Below are 21,557 nucleotides of genomic sequence, written 5' to 3'. Positions count from 1 at the left end.
TGCAGAAGTGTCAGGGTTACCTAATATGAAAGCAATTTAAATAGAAACCTTTCAGTAAAAAGATAAGTTTAGTATATATGACGCCATCAAATTTTAAACAACTAACATTTGCCCATTCTGAAATTCATCAGTAATCAACATCAAATTTAGTGTGTTAAATTCAGCATTTCTTTAGCTTTACCTATTTAATTACTTGATTCTGAAAGCAAGCATTCCAGCATTCTACAGAGTCATATTTTTTGTATAATGACACAAGAAACTGTATAATTGATTGATTTCTCCAGAGATGATTTCTGACATAGCTGTTCTCTACTGTCAACAGCAGGATCTGAAGTCAGCGCTCAGTCCTGGGCTTGGTCCCATAAAGCTTCCTCCAGCCTTTCTCCTTTCCTCCTGCCATTACAAGGTCCACAACATGCATTTCCTTCCCTGAACCCTGTCCGCACACCCCGTATCAAAAGGAAGGGTGTTTATGAAGGCTGGAGAGTGTGTGTGTGTGTGTGAGGTTATGAATGTGGAGGTTTGTTCAGCAGGGTGTACGTTTTTCTTTGGGGCACAGATAACGTAGTAGTAGGTGATTTACAGTGACTATAGTGAAGATAAAGCAATTGATACAAATAGAAGGAAAATTCATGTATGCTGAAAGTATGGTGATTCTTCTGAATGAGTGTTGTCTCATATATGCGTGTAAAAAATTAGCAATGATAAGAAGCAATTAATAGGTGGGTTATTTTTTTCTTGATCCACTTCTTTCCAATTTCTTCTTGTGCGTTTTAATGAAAACATTATATGAAAGTAAAAGTATTCATTTTCTTATGACATTCTGTCTCCAGGTTATGCATCAACCCTGTTACTATCATATTTCCATCTTTTAAAACAGAGAACTATTTAATAAATTAAAAACATTTTTAGTGCATTTTCATAACACATTACATGTCTGATAAAATTAAAAAGTTCTCTGGAAAAAACACCTGTTTTGTAGATTGATCTAGTGGCTTATTTACAAAACATGAGCAATACCTGATAACGGGTCCTTGGCGATGGCCAGCACATTGGGCAGGTTCATGAGGATGAGCTGCTGAAGATGCTCCTGAGAGAACACAGAAAACATGCTCACTGTAAACAGGTAGACCACTGTGATGGCACCCTAAACATTGGCCCATGTAAAAAGACAACAGTGAGAGGCGAAGATGGCACGGTTCAAGATTCAGCCAGCCTGGGAAAAGGACAGGTGTCAATATTTGGGGCAAGGACCTAAAACAGGGTCCCTGGTAACGTAGGAACTGGAAAATCCTACTTACAATTAGACAGGCAGGAAATCAAACGTGAAATGGGAAACATAAGAAGTCCCAAACATGACATGTATTGGGTGGGAAACATCAAATTCCAGTTTAAGGGCAAAATATGAGCTAGGTTTGCCCATGTACAATTGGACTAGACTTCAGGCACAATGGCCTCTAGGGTAACTAAGCACTCTAAAGTACACAAAGGACAAGACCAAACAGGTCCAGTTGACCAAACCCTTCATTCCAAAATACACTTAGATAAGAGCACTGAAATCACTGACAGAATTACATACTTGACCTATTGTTTCTGTGCAACTGACAAGAAACTATTTTTCGGAAACATTTCTGAAAGCAAGCTTTTTTTTTTTTTACACATTACATTAGTTGTATATTACATTTTCCCACTATTCAATATTTTAAAAACCCATGTAGAGTACATTTTTTGTTGTTCTTCTGGCTGTTTTTGAATGAAAAAATCTTGCGTAAACCAGCCTGATTATATAGGCCCAATTAGACAGGCAGCCCACTAACTATTCAATCTTTAAAATATGTAGTTCTGCACATCCCTAGCTTAAAAAAACCTGAAGCATTTCTGTAGGCAAATGGACACACACTCTCACCCAAAAAGATATATACAGCTAATGAGAAAGTGTGCTATCCCATTTGGCATCATCAATCCCGGACCGCCTGCTGACAACTCCATCTCCTTCTCAGAGGAGTGACTCCCAGGGGAGGTCTTTGTGTGCAGAGACCAACGGAGACGCGACCCTCATCCAGTATAATAGAGCCGGCCCAGCTGAGACCGGGGCCAGACCACACTGCCTTTGTCAAAACAGAGGCCTGCGAGCATTCCTTTCTTCTCACACATGCTCTTTCACAAACACTGAGAATACTTCAGAAGTACCAAACCCAAAATTCTCTTTTATGTTCTACATACATCCACAAGTATGTAGAGTGCTTCAGCCACTTTCAAAGATTAATATAAATTTTTTCTAGTGATAAACAGGTTAACTGGCTGACGAACCCCTTGTATTGTTATGAGATTCATGAGAACTTATATCTTCTGATATTATGGACATCATAATAGGTACAAACCATCTTCATGCTTCATTTAAATATATGCAAGCAGAAATGGTATTTGTAAACTACGATAGAGGCATTTTCAGAGAATAGTGGCTTAAATTAAGAAGACTTTAAATAATCAGTAGCTAGTCTGCTTGTTTTGCCAATATAAATGATATATTTTTTTTAATTATTCAAGATTATAACTGAGCAATATTACAATTCTGTAAAATGTTCTTGTTTAAATAAAAAAATATGATCAGTTATTTAAATGTTACTGTAATTGGTCGTATTAAATTATTAGTGTCAATAAGTCAATATTACATTAATATTAATATGAACTATTAACTTTTTGAGAATTAGAAGACAGGTGATGGCAAAAAAAAAAAAAAAAAAAAAACGGACATGAGCATATACAATTAAATATAAAATACTGGACAAAAATATATCCAACATCAAATTTCCAGTGTTCAACAAAAACAATATTGTACCAATATAACATCCTTAAGGTGTGGTCATATTAGCAAAATGTTTGTGAAATTTGTCATCATTTACTTCCGGCAAAATATTGTGGGCAATTTTTATTGTATTATTTTGTATTTTATTTTATTTCATAAATCACTTACAAACCAAGCAACTTTCTGTTCAACATTGTTTGGAAATGAGCAGCATCAACATTCTGCTAAACTTCTCTTTTTAATGTATACAAAATAAATAAAGTCATACGGCTTTGTAGTAACATTTGGTTGAGACTTTTCCTTTTTGGTGAACTACTACAGAAAGTCACTCTATTCCAAATCTATTATATTGCAATGCATTTATACATTGCCGTTACATCAGCTACCCTTGCTCTTTGCATATAAGCATGAAAAAAAAGGTTTATTTCTTTTCACTAAAAGCAAGACAAACCTTAAAATCCACTTGAGCAGTCTTGTCATACCTGTATTTTCATGACCACTGATGCAAGACCACTTCTGAGATAACTATGCACAATGGAACAAGCAAAGCACTCTGGGAAGGAACCTAAGTGTTTATGACTGACAGAAAGTCTGCTGTGTATAATTAGAGAAATGAGCACGTTTCAACCTGAGAGGGGGAGAATTCTCTTTATGGTGTTTGATTCGACAGCTGCACGGCGATGGGGCATGTTCAGTAGTGTCACGCAAAGGCATTCTCTCCATAAACACCTCATTCTTTAATTGCCAGTTAACCTGATCATTTCTGCGCTGCTAAATTCAACCAGGCTAATTACTGAATTTGAGTCATATGCAAGACGAGGAGGCTTTCGTGCCAGCATTAGTATCTGGTTTCAGCTGAGGATGGAAAAAGCGATGAAGGATCAGTTAACACTTCTTGTCTGACAGAGACGGGCTTAGGGAACTTAAGGTGCCTACACCATTTCAGATACATTACAACTATAGAAACTACTAAGACACAACAAAACAGGGAAGAATTGTTGCATGGAATGTAATGTCACCACAAAATAACTTTTCATCATAGCAGATAATAAGACAACAACCTGCAATTGCATCATTACTGAGAACTATCTGCCAAAGTAAATTATAGATGGGCATGTGTCCATATCACAAATGCCATCTAGGCGTGTTAAAAGACTCCCATATTCGCTCTAAAGCCTTTTGAAAACAAAATGACTATTAAAGGAACACAACAATTTTTATAAGATGGAGGAAACTCAAAGCAAAAAGAGCCAATATTGATTTCACAATGAAGAAATATGGGAGTGTTGGTTTTGCCGGCATCCTAAACCTCACTCAGTATTCAAGTGGCGTTTTCCACTGTGAAATCAGGACAACAGAGGTAACCTCAGCACCTTCATGCTTTATTACGCCACAGTAACATCCACATAAAATGGTGGTTTGGCATGTGTCTCATGAAGTCTTTGTGCAACTGGTCAGAATAGACATTTTCCTGAGGTCATTTCCTCTGTTGCTGTGTGGAACAATGCCTGAACGGTAAAGTAGGACAGGAGATCTCTGGCTCTGGGGCTGTTTTCACTGAGGTACACACTGGTATCTGCCCGACCCCTGCTGGGTTCAGCATTACAGGCCAGTGCGGTCAACACACGTCCATGTTCCATCAGTGCCTGTTATTTTACAGAAAAATAAATATAGGCTAGGCCTACATTCTACATCATCCGCTGGATGTCACTCTCTAATGAACGTGCATACAACAGTTAGCAAGAGATTATGGTCACTAAAGTTTTAAACATGAATATTTCCATATTTCTTGCACAAATGCATTGATTCACTTCAGTAGGCCAGGCCTTCATAAAACCTCAGAGCAGTGTGGAAAATGTTTATGATGGATGGATGCATTTTTAAGTGCTTCAAAATCTCAACCTCTATTCACTGACATTATAAAAACTGGAAGAGCCAGGCCATTTTTTTTATGTAACACCGACTGGATTCGTCTGAAAGAGGAAAGTCATATACACCTGGGATGTCTTGAGGGTAAATAAATCATGAGGTAATTTTCATTTTTGGGTGAACTGTCCCATTACGTTTTATGCGCACACTACTGTACAAAGGGTTGGAGTTATGATTTTTTTTAAGAAACTGATCATTTTATTCAGCGGAAATGCATTAAATTGCTAAAAAATGACAGTCAAAACTTTTACATTGGCATAAGGAATCGATTTAAAATAAGTACTGCTCTTTTTAACTTTCTATTATATTCTGTGAAGAGACATTTTCTTTAAGCATCAGGATAAGAGAATGATTACTGAAGGATCATGTGACACTGAAGGCTGGTGTAATGAAGCTGAAAATAGAGATTAAACACAGAAATCAGGCCTCATTTAAATAATAATATCCACGTATCAGAATTTCCCTTATATTTTTTGTTAAAATAAAAGTCGGCTCGCTGAGCATATGGAAAAAAATGGCTGTGTGTATATTTGAGTGATTATCAAAAATATTAGACGTTTAGTGCAATTCTTAAAAGGCCTCAGCCCATGAAATCTGGGACTGTATTGATGAATAAACAAAGATAAAGAGAGCTCTTCATCCGAGATGAAAGGATGGAAGAAGAAAAGGGCTGTGGGGGGAGGAAAGCAAAGAGACTGCCCTCCAGTAGTAATAATCAATAGCACAGCAGTGATGGAGCTCTGGCATCGACAAACTACTGCCAATCACGCTTCTTCTACTGACTTCTGTGGAGCAGCAAAGCTTAGTGCCTCAGAGAACATCAAGCTTCATTAACAGATTCTCGTCTGCTGAATAAGACCATATCAGATGTTATTTTGGATTAAAAAACTATTAAAAAACTAAATATTTGGATTGATGGTATAAATTCAGAGTGTTTATCACGACACAAACATGACTAGAATAGGCCAAGCTCAGATGAATAGAGGTGAGTAACAGTATTCAGTGCCATTGTGTTCCGTTCTGAGACTGCAGCCAACACAGAGACAGGAATGAGGAAACACAAGAGTGCTTCACACGAGAAACTGGAGAATCTTAGAGACGGTCCCTGCTACTGGACAATAAACATACTTACACGGAAGGCTTATTTCACTAAACCATAAACTTGGTTTCAGGTTGAAAATCTGTTTTTATTTATTTTGTAAATCTGAACAAATCCTGCTTTTTGCAGCATAACAGGGCAACCATTCAATAATAATTGCAATGCTTTCATGGGTTTCATATTTTTTTTTAATTAAAAGGAATTTACATTGAGAGTTTTATTTTTATTTGTTTACATTTTAATTGTGTGTTATTTTATATGAAAACAAATGTTAGTGATAAACATTATATAAAAAAAAAAAGAACTGAATGAATGATTGTTTTCATATGTGATAATACTGTAAATATTCTGTTAGCTTTGACTGATAACTTATTTTTTCATTTCTACAGGTAGTGATAGTATCAGAATCGTTAATTCCTTTGGCCACAATAATCATGTAGTGAAAAATCTTTGAAAAAGGTGCAATTATAACTACAAACACAGTATATTCAGAACTACTATATTACTACAAATACGTTTTATTGAAAGTGTATCTCAAAATGCATGAAACTGTTCTTCAAAAATGTAAAAACTCATTATGTTTAATAAATGAATCATCATATTGTTAAGTTTTCAGTGTATGTGAATACTGTTATGGTTTATTAAAATTACTAAAATATGTCTGCACAGATAAGTTGTGTTTCCAGAAAATGTGTCTTTGAAACTGGGAAAAAGTGAATATCTTACACTGGAGAAAACTGAGGCAAACGCATAGGCTAGTAATAATTGCCACCAGTAGACTATACTCTTTCCAAAAAGGGGCTGATCAATGGTCATGGTCAAGATAAAATCTTCTATGTTACAGCGACCCATATTGCAGTTGTGCCTGAGGGTTCTTCATTGAATATGCAATGGAGAAACCCACAAATGATCAATATCTAATTCACCAGACCAGGTCATGCCACATGTTCACCCAGGGCTGTGCTGAACATGCTCATATAGAAAGTGTCTATGTCTATGTATGCCTGTTATTGAAAGTGAAGGTCAATTTCACCAAAATTGTGGCCCCATTTCTGTCTCTACTCTGTGGCCCAGTGTTCTATATTCACTCTAGTGTGGAATAAACCACACGCTGACCACAGTTGTGTACATGAACACACACTCACATGTTGTTAGCCAGATATATAAAAAAAGCCCAATCCACAGAGTCCCTGTCCAAACACAGCAGGCAACATTAGAACCTAAACAGCTCTTTATATGGTCAGAATGCCATGAAAGCTAAACGCATCGAAATACTACGCACAGATATAAATATATTGATGTAAAAAAATATTTTAAAACTAAGCAACTACACCATACGAGATAGGATGCACAATTTGGTATCATATTGGTCATAAGCTGACATTAGAGATTTAAGTCAACAGATACATCACCAGAAAGAAGTCTGGCATTTTTACCAGAAGATCATTTTATTATCAGGTCAAAAAATGAATCATATATTGATAAATCAATCACAATTAGATGTATGACAATCATTTTTCACTTCGGGCCAGCTTTTAGATTTAAAAACATTAATAATTTGAATATGTAAATGTAATCTTTAGAAAATCTGAAATTTAATATCCATACTTTTATTCAGTATATGCCAACTTGAACCATTAAAAATAACTAATTTATAGTTTGCAGTGTTTCATTTCTAATTTAACACTGACCAATAACCAGCAATTTGTGCATCCCTCTAAAGGACATTTCAAAGGAATTCTGTTGTTCTTCATGTTTACAACTGAACCTTTAGTTCTTTCCCCCAACACACAATACAGCAGTTCCAGTCACATTGTTTCTGATATAGGATATGCAATTTGAGTCCCTATTCAACCTTCTATTGGAAGAATGTGGGGACTCATAAAAGCTGGAAACCACATAAAGACCAAAAAATCACTGGTGTCCAAACAGAGGAGCATTAATATCAGCAGCTAACAAGTGGGCAAGAGTCTAGGCGAGAACTGCTGCCATGTGACACATCAGTCAGAGGCCATGTCACCACTTCCTGCTACCAAAAATCGTACAGCCTCTGATACCTCCACAAAGCACTGTAAAATCACAAAGAACAGCAAAGCATAATGCACACATTGTGAATTGAGGTAGGTAACTTTTTAAAACCCAAGAAAACAGAACTTCAGAATAAAACCCTTAAATCCTTGTACAAAACAAAAGTGGCTTAGAAATGGAAACCTAATTCCTACAGGCTCTGTATGTGTGGACACACCAGCTTTCACTTCTTAATGACTCGGAGGGCAACAGCAGAGACAGAAGGGAGAGAAAGGGGCATTCCAGACTCCCTGGCAACTCTAATTGACCAAGAGTGCCATACCACCACCCTCTTTTCCCCAATTCTCCATTAAATAAAAGCAGCCTATAGTGGAACCTCCCCCCACTTCTGTCCCATTCTAGAGAGGTAGAGTGACCACCACAGCAGCTGGACCAAATCAGTGTAGATGTTCAGATGCTGGGATCCCTGTCTCCAAGCAGCCTAGACTAACAATACACCCCACCGGAGGAAAAAGGGACTTCTTGGCTTGACCAAGAGGATCTTTGGTTGGTGGTGGTGGTGGGGGGGTGATAGGGGTTCAATCATTACCTTTTAAAGACAGCTTGATCTTTGACCAGAAGCCCACAGTTGCGATGTTTGCTACATGTGTCACATTTGGAAGCAACAGATGTCCATCAAAGACACGTGAAAGGCTAGAACTGCTCCATATGGCAGCTAATAAATTGAGAAACCTTCAGTCTGGAGTTATCTGGAGCAAAAACAAGGACCAACAATAGAGACACAGAAACAAAGATCTGCCATAAAACAATACAGGGTCCGCCATGACCTCATTTATACAAAAAAACATCATATGAACAGTGCACTATGTCTATAAACAACAACAGGGTGATGACGCATAATGTATAATGGCAACAAAAAAGTAGGGTTCAAAACTTGGGGTTGTTGACTTGTTGTCTTGTCAGAATGATTAACTTTTTGTTTACTGTTGATGATAAATACCCAGAAGAAAATTCTACTTCTTTAGCCAGTTTGTCACATACCGACATTTCCCATCATTCTCTGCGGTGGCAAATTAATGATAACACACACAGATTAAGTGTCAATTACACACCTAACATCATGCATGCTGTGTAGTGAAAGCATCATAGAGGTAATGGAATTCAAAGTACAATTTACACTTAAGAAACTGTGCAAACAGAAGGTATATATTTTGACTGGTGGTAAACTGCAATTGTGTCATTCCCCATTTCTGCGTTCAATTGGAACAAACCAACTGCTTGTTGCCAGAATCTTGTTGCATCTGGTTAGAACAGCTCTTCATTTTGCAACACTAGCATGAAAAATGCATATCATAATTACAACTTCTATGTAGGAAATTCCCAGAAATCCTTAAAGGCACAATCATAACTATTTGCCAGAGTTACCTCATTCAGATTTTATATTACAGCCTTTCTTAAACCCAGTCTCCATATTTTTGAACAGGGAGTGAACTTATGATCTCACTAAACACGTGAAAACATGCTGTGCCAAAGTCTGTTGTAGCAAATTTTCCTCTCTACTAGCTTGGAAATCTTTGGGCAAGTAATTGAACAAGAGACTGACACTTTTTGTGTACTTTGTGGGAAGAGAAATAGTCAGAGAATGGGATGGAGAGGGTATGAGAATAAAATAAAGAGAAAAAGTAAAGAAGCCATCTTTAAAGCAGTACAGAAGGCTTTGTTTTTGGGCTTTCCACAGCAGCCGGCCTCTGGAGGGGGTTTCCTGTGTTCAGTTACAAACACACATGCCTTATAAAGTTAATGAACAAGAGAGAGTTGATGTTCATGTGCGTCTGAGAAAAATACTTAAGTGAAGCACATAATACAGAAATTAAACAGTGTAATTCAAAGATGCCTCTAGGGCTGCTCATGCATATGGCAAAAGGGAAACTGTACACCTCTGGGAACGGCCATGTCATCTCCACTGTACGCAAGCAAACAGTAGAACAAAGTGCAAGCAGGCTAACTCAAAGAGACACCACCTCCCTTCTTTCAGAGCCACAGTGAAACCTGTAAAAACCCGCCAAGTGTGTGAGGAACACCAGTTTACAGGGCTTGCGTGAGGGTTATTCACAAATTCTACGAATGAGTCTTAACCACATCCTTTAAGGCAGGTATGGCAGCGAACTGAATCAAACCGTGAAGATTGTAAATGCATCAATAATAAAGAGGGGGTTTTGCTTTTACAATGTTGCATGTGGAACTGAGGAACGCAACCACATTCAGACCAGTGGAGAATGGTCATACTGTTAATCTGTCTAAAAAGAGCTGGTGAAGGGGGCAGCCCTTAAACCTAAAAAAAAAAAACCGTTGGCAAGTCATTGTCTAAGAGAAACTTTTAGCTGTTTGAAATATTTTTAAATAAACCAATGAGATCCAAATTCTAAAACAAAACAGCTTTGGCTGGATATTTTAACATGATATTATGCATTTTTTCAGTCCACTGCGGTTCATTAGGCATGGGCCCTGGGCAGATCAGGGGACCTGCAAGGCCACATATCTCATGTTCCAGCTCTGAGAAGAGTACTCTTGCTCTCCAGACAATAGGCAGGGAGGAACCAACATACTACCCCTCCCCTCCCCCAGAGGTCCATTGTTCCCACTGTCTGTAGCCCTGATCTCTGTGGTGGGATGCTTTCTGGTTAGCAAACACCGAGTCATTTTAGGGCTAATTTAATTGGGAGAGCAGAACGTGGCTCCACAATGCCTGCGTGTGTTGGGTGGTTTCCAGGGTCAAGATGTTCTGACACCCCTTTTCCACAAAAATGGTACTGGTGCCAGCTCCTGGTTGGGTTGATTTGGAATTTAACCTGCATTTTCTCAGACATGAGAAGCAACCAATGCTTAGTACTTTATGTGACTACATAAACAGTCTAGACGATTTTTCAATTTGAAATATTCTTGCTGGCATTCATATTGCTTGGGAAACTTTCCACTCTCTATTCTCCAATGCAGTTGGTTCAAGGTTCTGACATGGCTCAGCTTTCATTTATCTGGTTGCGAATCTTATTGTTCATAAGGCAAAAAATGTACGTCTTAAGGCTAAGCAAAGCCAGCACAACTCCCCATAATAAGCCTCATGATTTCAGCTATTATTCATGTTTCTAGGATAAACAGGGTGGAACAAAAATGCACCAAAGTTTAAATCAGGCTTATGGGTGATAAAACCGTACAAGCAGTAGGAATAGCAAGACTTGCCTTAGCAAACACCACTAATTAATCACTAAAATCATATGCATCTTCCTTTATCACACTCACTTCCTGTGCTGCTGCTGCATGAACATGCTCAGACAATGTGTGTTATTTTACCCTTCATGTCAACAACCATTTTCCAGTTTATAGATCTTTTTTAGAAATGTTTGACATTGTTTGACTTTTAGAAATGTGTGTCATTGTTCACATGACCATAAAAGACCAGTTTACAGCTGCCCGCTTATCTCAATGGCCTTATGGGTCATTTCTGAACACAGTGGCTGGGATCACTGTTGACACTCAGAAACAATGTAGTTTATAGCCAAGAGAGAAAACACTGCAAAAAGAGACAACATCAGTTCATCTCAGATTTCAGTTAAGCGCAAATAGAATGCTTCTGCAAATCAATCCAAACTGATGGAATGTGGAAGACAACAAATTGATTAGTTCTATTCATGAATGGTATATTCTCACTAATATTGATTCTGATTATGCAACAGTATAGATATTTACCACTGATTATTGGTATTCAATAGTGTGGTTGGTGTTAGTATCTAGTGTTGGTATCGATCTCACTGATGGTTTTTGAAAATAATTTTTATAATGGTGTCAAAGGTCACATTTTAAAGGGTACATAAACACAGTTTCACCTTATCTCATGTTAATCTTGAGTACCTATAGAGTAGTACTGCATCCTTAATACATCCTTAATAAAAGTCTTTCGTTTTATAATATTTATAAAAGAAAAATACAGCTTTCCGATTCCGATAACTCTGCCGTGGGCGGAGTTATAATACTGATGTTTCGTGTAGTTTCCATTAACATATATTCACTTATGTGCTGATTTCCAACAAAATACAGAAATCTGATGCAATTGTTCTCACACAAATGTGCTTACTCCATGTTTTAATAGCAAACGATGTGCAAATCCAGCGTCGACTTGGGCCTAGTTTATAAAACATTCGTAACTCAAATAACCAGAACACACAAACGCAATTGGTACACTCCATTGCTGCCCCAGAAAAACAAACTGCATTCACTGTTCATGTAATGCTGGGTTCTTTGGGAAGCTGAACACAGTAAACTTTCCCTCACATCCAAAAACACACTTATTTGAAGGCATTCTCGAACAAAACCTATGTAGCGCTGCCGACGATTTTGAAGCGCATTGATGTGGGGGTCTCGCTCTCCTCTGGCCAATGTGTGTGCGGACGTGCTTTCCGGGAGAAATACTCATAAAAGGACTTCCGTTTTCGTCTACGTCATTAGATCCACGATCTAAAAAAAACAGCCAAAACGTGTACCAACCAGGAAGTAAGATTTTCGGCACAGAAATTCTCAGTCATTTTTCTAAAAAAAAAAAAATTCAACTTTGGCCATGTTCAGCATGAGAATCCATCTCTTTAACACTGTGAACAACTCTAAAGTCAATCCCAACTACAGCTGCACGATTGTGACAAATCTAAATTGGTGATTATTCCCTTAAAACTGTAATTGCGATTATTAAATACAATTATAACAATTTACATTGATGTTTATACCATTGTTTGATGCAACTGCATGTTGTATTTTTATATGAAAATAACTGAAAAAAATGCATAGTATTGTTGTGGCGAGTGGGGCGGGGCCGAGAGGCGTGGGAACGAGGAGTGAGGCCAGGTGTAGTGATTGGAGATGAGCTACACCTGCGCCCCACCGCCAGTATCGAGTCCCACGTAGGAGATGGAAGGATATAAAACTGGAGTGACGACCGTGAAGGACGAGAGAGGACCAGGCCTGGGACATTATTTTATGTGTTTGCTTTTTATTTGTGCGCGTCAGTCGGCGTGAGGGGCTGACGCGCTCTTTTGTTTATTTTTGAATATTAAAATTATGTTTTGATTGTGCGCCGGTTCCCGCCTCCTTCTTCCCGATGATTAGGGAGTTTTTATATCCCTCCATCTCCTACGTGGGACTCGATACTGGCGGTGGGGCGCAGGTGTAGCTCATCTCCAATCACTACACCTGGCCTCACTCCTCGTTCCCACTCCTCTCGGCCCTGCCCCACTCGCCACAATTGTCTATAGTATTAAGCCTCAAATGTCAAATATAAATTGGATTGTTTTCTTCTGTATATTATAATGTTATACTACAACTAAAATTCAAATAATGGGAAAAACCCTTAAGATAACAAGTAGAAAGAAAAAAAAGCATCTTAAGCACACAGAATAACATAAGTGGACTTTGAACAATTATGTAATTGATGCATCCATAATTGTAATCGCGATTAGAAATTGTATGAATTGTGCAGCCATAATCCCAACAATGTAAACTGGTGCAGCAGAAGTATTTGTTAAATTATTTTTGGAAGAAGGCCAACCATTACTTTTACTTTACATAACTACTTATGCTGTTGTGTAACAAAATGTTGTTTTTCATTATCAGCCAAATATGGTACTTCATTAATGTGTCAAATAAGGCAACACATTTTCATAGCAGACACATAAGTGATGCTATGCTGCGTCTGAATGCAAATTTATTGATAAAAAGATACATGCATTCTTTCTTCACATACCGTTAGAAATACAACAAGAGTGCAATAAATTTGACATTAGTTAAAGTTGAGTAAACAACTATGTAGTTTACATGTTACATTGTTTGTAACTTTATATATTTGTACATTCATTGTCATTTGAGAATTAAAAAACAAAATTATATAATATAATAATAAATTGTTGTTAATAAGTTGTTCTCTTGTCAAAGGAACCTTAAAGAAATAATTCTTATCAAGCCATGCAATAACCATGTATTATTTCTGGTTAATAAATGAATACTAACCATAACATCGAGTCACCTGATTCACTGCTGACACCTCATTTCTTATCAGTGTGTCATGTACTTGGGGCCCAATTTGTCTATGAGGGATCACTTTTAGCTTAGAAGGATTTAAATGAGAAGATACTGAACAAAGAGTTAATGACCTAACTCCTAAATCATTAGAAGAAAACAAACATGCCTAATTTGAAGTGAGAGTGCTAATGCATGACAAAAGCATTTCCTTTAGCTATCAGCCTGATGTCTTTAGGACTGCATTTCAGGGGGTCCTGAAGGTTTCAGTTCTCACATTACAGTCACCCTTCCCCCATCTAGACCCCCATATGTGGGTGTCAGGACTCAGGAGGAGCGATTAACACAGGATAAAACAACACATCTGGTTCAGTTCAGCAGAGCGCTGACCCATATCAGATGCTCAAATGTTACCTTTCTGAAGTCTATTTCCGGGGTCACATAGGACAGTTTTTCTTGGGGTGAGACTGAACACTTTGTGTATGCCTTGGACAAGCTACATGAGGTAACTGAGACTGTTGGCCAGTTTCAAACACCACAAACAACCCAAAGTGTGTAGCCAGTCAGTGCAAAGAATATTAATGAATAAGCGGAGTTTTACCAGGCTGACTCAAGATATCTGACTGAGAGGCACTTTTCTAGTTAAAGTGCTTGGTTAAAAAGCATTTTATGCCAAGGTTAGGGCATTTCTATATGAACACAAACTTCTCAGTTACTTATTACTGAGCCCATTGGGTGACCTATAAAAAAAACACTAAGTTGAGCTCCACCCAAGCCAAATATGTGGTTAAGGGGGGCCTTCCATCACTGGAGGAGTCTGCACTGTAGATGATTACTACATTCAGACACAATGCCAAAATCTTGTATAATACATAACAACACTAATCTGTGAGAGGTTATTTTAATACCTCGGCATTTAATGCAAAACTGGACAAAGAAAAGACCTGTTGGATGGCAAAAGCAGGGCAGGGCAAAAATACAGGACAATACCTATGTCCTAACCATATTTAACATGATAAAGTGATAAGCAATAAAAGATTGTCCATGTATTCTAACAATAAATTACAAACATGAATCATACTTGGTTAGGACCCATCGCTCAATTTTTACACCCCAGCAGAGAATATTTGGTTATGTGTGTTTAGATAAATGAACAATCTACAGAAATAAAATGAGTGAACAAATGATCCATCTACATTTTATTTCGTAAACACGTGCGAGTAGAAAACCCAGTCAATTCCCAGCAACTGACACACAATCAGTCTTTTTTTCTAGTATGGATGGAAAGCAGTGAGCATTTTGAGCAGGAATGTTTCTGAGATGCTCTGCCAAGAGAAAAAGAGGGTCAGATGTGGCAAACGCTTCAGATGGTGGGACGCTGCCCAGAACCAACCAAACCATTTAAAAGATTTCAACTCCCAAAACCAACAACATAAAAACCTCCTTCTAGCAGTAATTGTGAGTGAGAACTGTTTGTTGGAGACCAAGTCAATGATACATTTTCTCTAATATGGTGTTGTGAAAGACCTTGTCCTTTCATGTCTCCCTGTTTTCTTCACAATAATTACTATGATTAGGACTACAGTCTCTTGTAAAAAAACTCAACCTCTTATAGACCACCTTCACCTTCTTGCAAACTTTTCTCACTCTTATATTATCCCAATGATCATCCATGTGTGTTCACAAAACACATCAATTGAAACCTAATATCTTGCTAATACTAATAATCCAATAATTATTTTCATGTTATGGTCAACAAATGGCCAATATTAAAATGATTCACTATTTTATCTAAATTAAAAAAATATATATTAAATTAAAATACTAGTAAAATAAACCGTTTTAATGCCATTAGTGAACATACGCGTGTACATACAGTATGAAACTGGATATTCGTTGTGAAATTTGCTAAATTGCTAAATTACTAAATTGCCATTTTTGTTCTTAAGTTTAGCTTTGGATGGCATAAAAAATGTAAATTTCTAATATTGGTTGATAATATAATCATGCATTCCTAGTACTTACGAAGGATGACTAACCAACAACTAACTGATCAGTAAGGGAGGTCAGCTAGTAGATATTTCTTGACTTTTAAATGTTTTAAGTTCAAATATCAATAGAAAACATCTGATTGGTGGCTGGCGGACACTAAACCAGCTAAAATATACCCAGTGACCCACCAACTAGCTGATTTATCATACATAGGTTTACACATCCTTTACTGGCTGCCTTTACATAATAATTAGGATCAGAAGTTTAAACAGACTCGAAGTAACAGAATCCTTTCTATGCACATAAAAATAAGGCACACAACTACCAAGAATTTCAGTCATATCTGCAGACAGGTTTAATCCCCATGCCACCAGAATCATCACCTTATGTCTGCAGAGACCAGCTGCTGTCTGGCAGTTAATAAAATCACACTAGGGATGTTCATTTTTACCGGTTAACCATTTACCGACCGTTAAGAATTTAGACTGATTAATACAATCAGTTGAACGGTTTAAAAAGTAATTTATTTATTTTCAGTAATTTATCAATATATTTAAAACGATTTGGTGCATTGTTAAAAAAAAGGCTACGCTACATATAAATTTGTTTGTTTTTTAGAGAGAAAAAAAAACATACGTCACGTTTTATTATTTCATTAAGAAATAGGCCAAATGCCGACATAAAGTTTACAAACTTGTATAATAAACACATAGCTTTGCTATTTTAGTTCCCCTCACTCCACAACAAGTCCTTTAAATTAACAGTAGTCCATTTAAAAAAGAATATGAAAAAAAGTAGCCTATAAGAAGTTATAGCAACATAAATTACAAGCCAAAACGAATTCATTTAGGCTCAAACGAAACTGAAACCAAAGTCTCTCATTCAACACAAAATCAAATGTTTCCGTATTCGCGATGTGTTGAATCCCAAATTATTTGTTATAGCCTACGATCACATTCCAATATCCACGTAAAACAAAATGTTTAGAATAACATCATGGCGGTATGGTGATAACACTTAACAGCACAGATTTTATTACATATTTAAACTGAGCAGTGTGTCTTTTTTCCATGTTTGACTGACTGTATTTTATTATGATAATGAACAGGCTCCATTGTCAGCCTAGCAAAGCTTAACTTTGTGCGTTCATGCGGCGTCAGCAATCACTTGATTTTTTCCCTACAGTGGAAGCAACTTCTCCTTTAGTCATAAAGATAATCGGAATTGTAAATGGTTTGCCTTTATTTGTGTACATTCACAATAAAAAAATCTTTCTGCATAAAATAAGCTTAAAGAAAAATAGGATGCCACTTTCGGCCATCTGTTTCCTTTCGCGCAGCACAAAAATTTACTGAAACTCTGCATTTTCCATTCATTTTTGGAATTTATTATTCAAGTAAAAATATATTTCTCAAATAGGCCTATTTATTCACTATATATAGCCTAGTTTTTTATGTTTTTCTCTGCTCGCTGAAGCACTGCAGGTGTGTGATGTGATATGAAGACCATGTGAATCCTCATCCCTTGCTTTTTGCACATGTAAAATTAACATGTTTTATCCTTTCTAATTCAATTCTAATTTGAAATAATCTTGCTGGTTAACAGTTAATAATCGGTTAACGAGCACCTGTTGTCAGTTAGGAAAAATAACCGAAATTAAAATCCCTAAATCACACACACACAATGTTGTCTTGTATATATATATATATATATATATATATATATATATATATATATATATATATATATATATATATATAAAAACATTTTAAATTACAAAAAAAAAAAAAATAGTGATCAATAAGAACTCTTCCTGTTGCAACAGGACATGGAGGAAGAGGGCTCACCTGGTAGTAGTTTTTGATTTGTCGGATGACAGTGTTGAGGTTCTGTATTCTCAGGTTGACATCATTGTTGACTTGTTTGTTGACACGCTGATTCATGGGGCTTGGGTCTCTGTGGACCAAGAGCAACAATAGTACATTTGAAAATCTCACATAAGCACTTTTATAATGGCTGGGCAGGATGTTTGACTATCATTCAACAACCTAATTAATTAGTGAGGCTGACTAGTTTATACTTTGCATATAGATTTTTTTTTCTTGGATTACAAACAAATCCTTGTTCTGAATAAACTATATCCTTTACATCAACATAAAATTCCAATTTATTCTTGTATAATGAGTAATTTTAGGCTTTCGTATTACTTGACTGGATCATTGGATGTAAAGGTTGAAGCCAGTAAGTGGGTCCTGGTCTTGGCACATAGATAGTTCTGACGTCCTACATAGACTCTTTTTGTGCGATCCTCATTTACATTTGTTTTGTGAGAATGGCATGCAAATTCTGCCAGCTTGGCCCACAAATTCCCGCTTGCAAGTGAAAGAACCTTAAAAGATCAGGGTCATTTTTCTTTTTTTTCCTCTGCTGTCTGATTCAACTGTTTTCTATTGCCTGGACCCAAGAACACTGCATTGAGACCCACTTTTTGTGGCATTTTACGAGCATGGATATTGCAACTGACAGCATGGTTGGAAAAACAATGATTGTTTAGTAAAAGTCAGGGGAAGACCGATAGGGTGCATGAAGAGGACATCTGCCAGATGGTATGCATTAGCATAACAGCGATGGTGTTACCGCATACCTGGTGAATGAATACACTGTCAAGGCTATCGGTTTCCTACAGGCATACGGGTGTGGGCACATTAAAAATGAATGTGGGTGAGGAGAAAGGAGCAGTGTGTACATTGCCCTCAAAATTCCACATCACCACTCATCTGTAATGGTTCAGTGGAAATACACTGGGCACCTGAGTATGTGAATCTTCATACTAACAATGTACAAGATTAATTATTCCAGTAACATTATTCTTTTATTATCTTTTCAGCTCACATATATACACTACATCATTTTTAGGTTGCAAATGTCTGGTTTTGTGTTCACTTGACCTTGGCTTCTTTGTATTATTTCCTACTGCATTCAATTTCAAGCTTCTATTTCATGCTTGACTTACTGAATTCAGCAGGAAATGTTCTACATTAGGAAAGAAGAACGGGTTCCAAATGCCAGTTCAATTTGACTTTAAGGCAACTAGAGGAATAAAACTGATGCGGTCCATGCCCTAAGTGTCATGACAAACACCAGGGTACAATAATCTATTAAGGACAACGACAAGAGTGTCTGAGGACAGCTAATGCAGAACATGTGTCATCCTCCCATTAGACATACCCCCCACCCCCATTTACAGAGAAAATATTTCCTTTGTCTGAGGAGGTCTAGTGTTTAAGCCCCTGATTAAGGCAGAGAGGGCGGCAAAGCTTCTCAAGTAAAAGTAGGTTAAAGGACAAAGCTGATGCATTGGCTTCAATAAGTCGAAAACAGTAGTTTTATAAAGCTCAATCTAGGTGCACAAACAATAGGTGCCAAAATATGTGTAATGAGCTGATTTGTATGATGCAAATACTCTCAAAAGAAGAGAGTGCTGCTGCCTAGTCACCTGTTAGCTGAGGTTACAGCTCGAGCTAACCGAAACTTCCGTGGCCTAAAATGTATACTGCATGCTTGCAAACTGATGTTGCACATGACCTTAAAAACTCTTGGCAAAGTACAGCCCCAAATCAGCTGGAGACCCTTTATTAACACACTAATTATGGAAGAGGAACAAAACTGATGGAGCGTGAAGATTCAGATTGAGAGTCTGCACAGTCGGATGGCAGGCAGGAAAGGATATGATGTGGTTAAGAATGAAAAAAAGATAGGCTCGTAACAGCTGCTAGATTACAGCACGCACACACACAGTTCCGCATCTGTCACTCACATGTGTGTCATTATCTTATGGAGGAAGACACCATCCACTAAATCCATGAACATGGAGAGCTTGTCTTCTGAACCAGACCCAAGGGGTCCAAAAGTCTTGACCTGAAAAAAAAAAAAAAAATCAATCAAATAAAGTAGTTAGTAATATCATGACAGGATGCACGCACAGCTGCACAACCATGCTTTCTGTTTCAGAACTAAAATGCAGAGTTTACCCAAATTAAAACACATTTACAATGAGATACTTGTAAGATCGTTATTAATAAATACTAAGTCAATATTGTTTGTCAAACAGTCTGTGTTTAACTCTACTAAACATACTAAACATAACCTGTCCTCCAATTACTATGTATGTGTTTGTTTCTTTCTATGTTATACAGTATTATTGAACAGCACACGTCAACATGGGAGTGCTGAAGATTGTCTAATGTGGTTAAGATGGTGACGTACGAGTTGGAAACGCAGTGGCCAGAGAAAGCACAGCCAAACAGGACACAGGGGTCAGGGTAAGGGGGTCGGAGGAAGTTCTGCAGGTTTCACCAAACTCTGTCAAGTGTCATTAAACTCTTCGTGTAGAATGACGAAGTATGCACACAAAAAGTACTAATGTTAAGCTGTTGTGTGTACAGATTTAAAAACACTTCTACCTAGTGCGATTAATAATAATAATAATAAAAATAATAATAATAATAAATCATATTTGTTACATTTTATTAAAAAACAAAATATATGCATATATATAGTAAGAACAACTATTAATTTTAAAACGTATCTTACATAAGTAGAGAATAAAGAATAAAATAAACAAAATGAAGTGAACAAACAAACAAATAAATCCAACTTTAAGCACTTAGTTATATGTAAAATAGATAGTATATAAAATAGATTTAAAAATAACAATAACAAAATGTAGCAATAAAGTTTAAGCATAATTTTAACACGCTCATACTAGGTTTGATCCAAACAGAAAGCATCCAGTCCTCATCAGTATTGCTGAGGTTTGCACCGTCACTGGCCGCTGCTAAACAAACTACACAACGCAAATACTAAACTCCGCGTACACACAGCAGGTGCCATCATGCCTTTGTGACTTACCCAAACCACAAGCGGCGAATCCACGAAGTTAGACATTAGCTCAGACACTGTAATATCCATTTTGATGGGGGGAAACAGCACACAAAATATCCACGCAAGGGTTAAAATTGTTTGCAACTGAAGGTGCGTCTAAAAAAAATAAATAAATAACAAAGTGCGTCGGATTCCTCTAAGGCTTTAGGTGCTCCACATTACTATCCACAGAAGGACAATGCAGGGTACGCAAATCAAATCCATCCTGGAAATAAAAAGTCATCCTTTGAGGGAACACTTTTAAAACTTTGAAATGACTTGCAATCCCAATAGTGGAAGGCTACGGGTACATAAAAAATAAAACACTATGTTCCACGCGGACTTTCTCGATTAAAGTTCAACTTCTCTCCGTTTACGCTCAGCGATTGCTGGAGTTACTTTGTCGCCGCGCATTCAACCTGCACCCGCACGAACAGCATGGGAGAGTGTCGTGCTCAACAGCCAATCAGCAGCGCGGACCCAAAGGCGAGTGCTAGCAAACCGACCAATAAGCAGCCTTGAGAGTACTCAATTCCGTTCAAAATGACGTAACCAACAGTCCAAACTGTTGTCGGGACAACCAGCTCTCAACCGCGCAGCTCGATGGCACCCTCAGCAGGTAAAACTTATGTTTTTGTACATTTTTGAGAATGTACACTTTGTTTCGCACACTTCCGTGCATTTATGAATCATCTACCTTTAAAATGATCCACTTTGGACTAT

General features: G+C 37.3%; 1 protein-coding gene across 4 annotated transcripts in view; it reads right to left on the bottom strand.

Moving 5' to 3' along the window:
* The window catches only part of ccdc88c (coiled-coil domain containing 88C), a 51,505-nt gene extending 30,218 nt beyond the window's left edge, over positions 1-21,287 (bottom strand). Inside the window, exons 1-4 of one of the 4 annotated variants that reach the window (XM_026285933.1) lie at positions 20,823-21,287; positions 19,729-19,829; positions 17,759-17,867; positions 1,021-1,090 (exon numbers count right to left, since the gene is read on the bottom strand). In XM_026285933.1, the coding sequence (XP_026141718.1) occupies positions 1,021-1,090; positions 17,759-17,867; positions 19,729-19,829; positions 20,823-20,882 (340 nt within the window). In that variant the 5' untranslated portion in view covers positions 20,883-21,287. Of the gene's footprint in view, positions 1-1,020; positions 1,091-17,758; positions 17,868-19,728; positions 19,830-20,177; positions 20,197-20,822 lie in introns of those variants that run through there. The other 3 variants (XM_026285934.1, XM_026285931.1, XM_026285932.1) reach the window with 3 other exon arrangements.
* Between the last annotated feature and the right edge of the window lie 270 nt (positions 21,288-21,557).

The sequence above is a fragment of the Carassius auratus genome, chromosome 17 (genome assembly GCF_003368295.1).
Source record: "Carassius auratus strain Wakin chromosome 17, ASM336829v1, whole genome shotgun sequence".
Taxonomy (NCBI): domain Eukaryota; kingdom Metazoa; phylum Chordata; class Actinopteri; order Cypriniformes; family Cyprinidae; genus Carassius; species Carassius auratus.
Note: the sequence above shows the minus strand (reverse complement) of the source record. Positions and strands in the feature narration are given on the sequence as shown.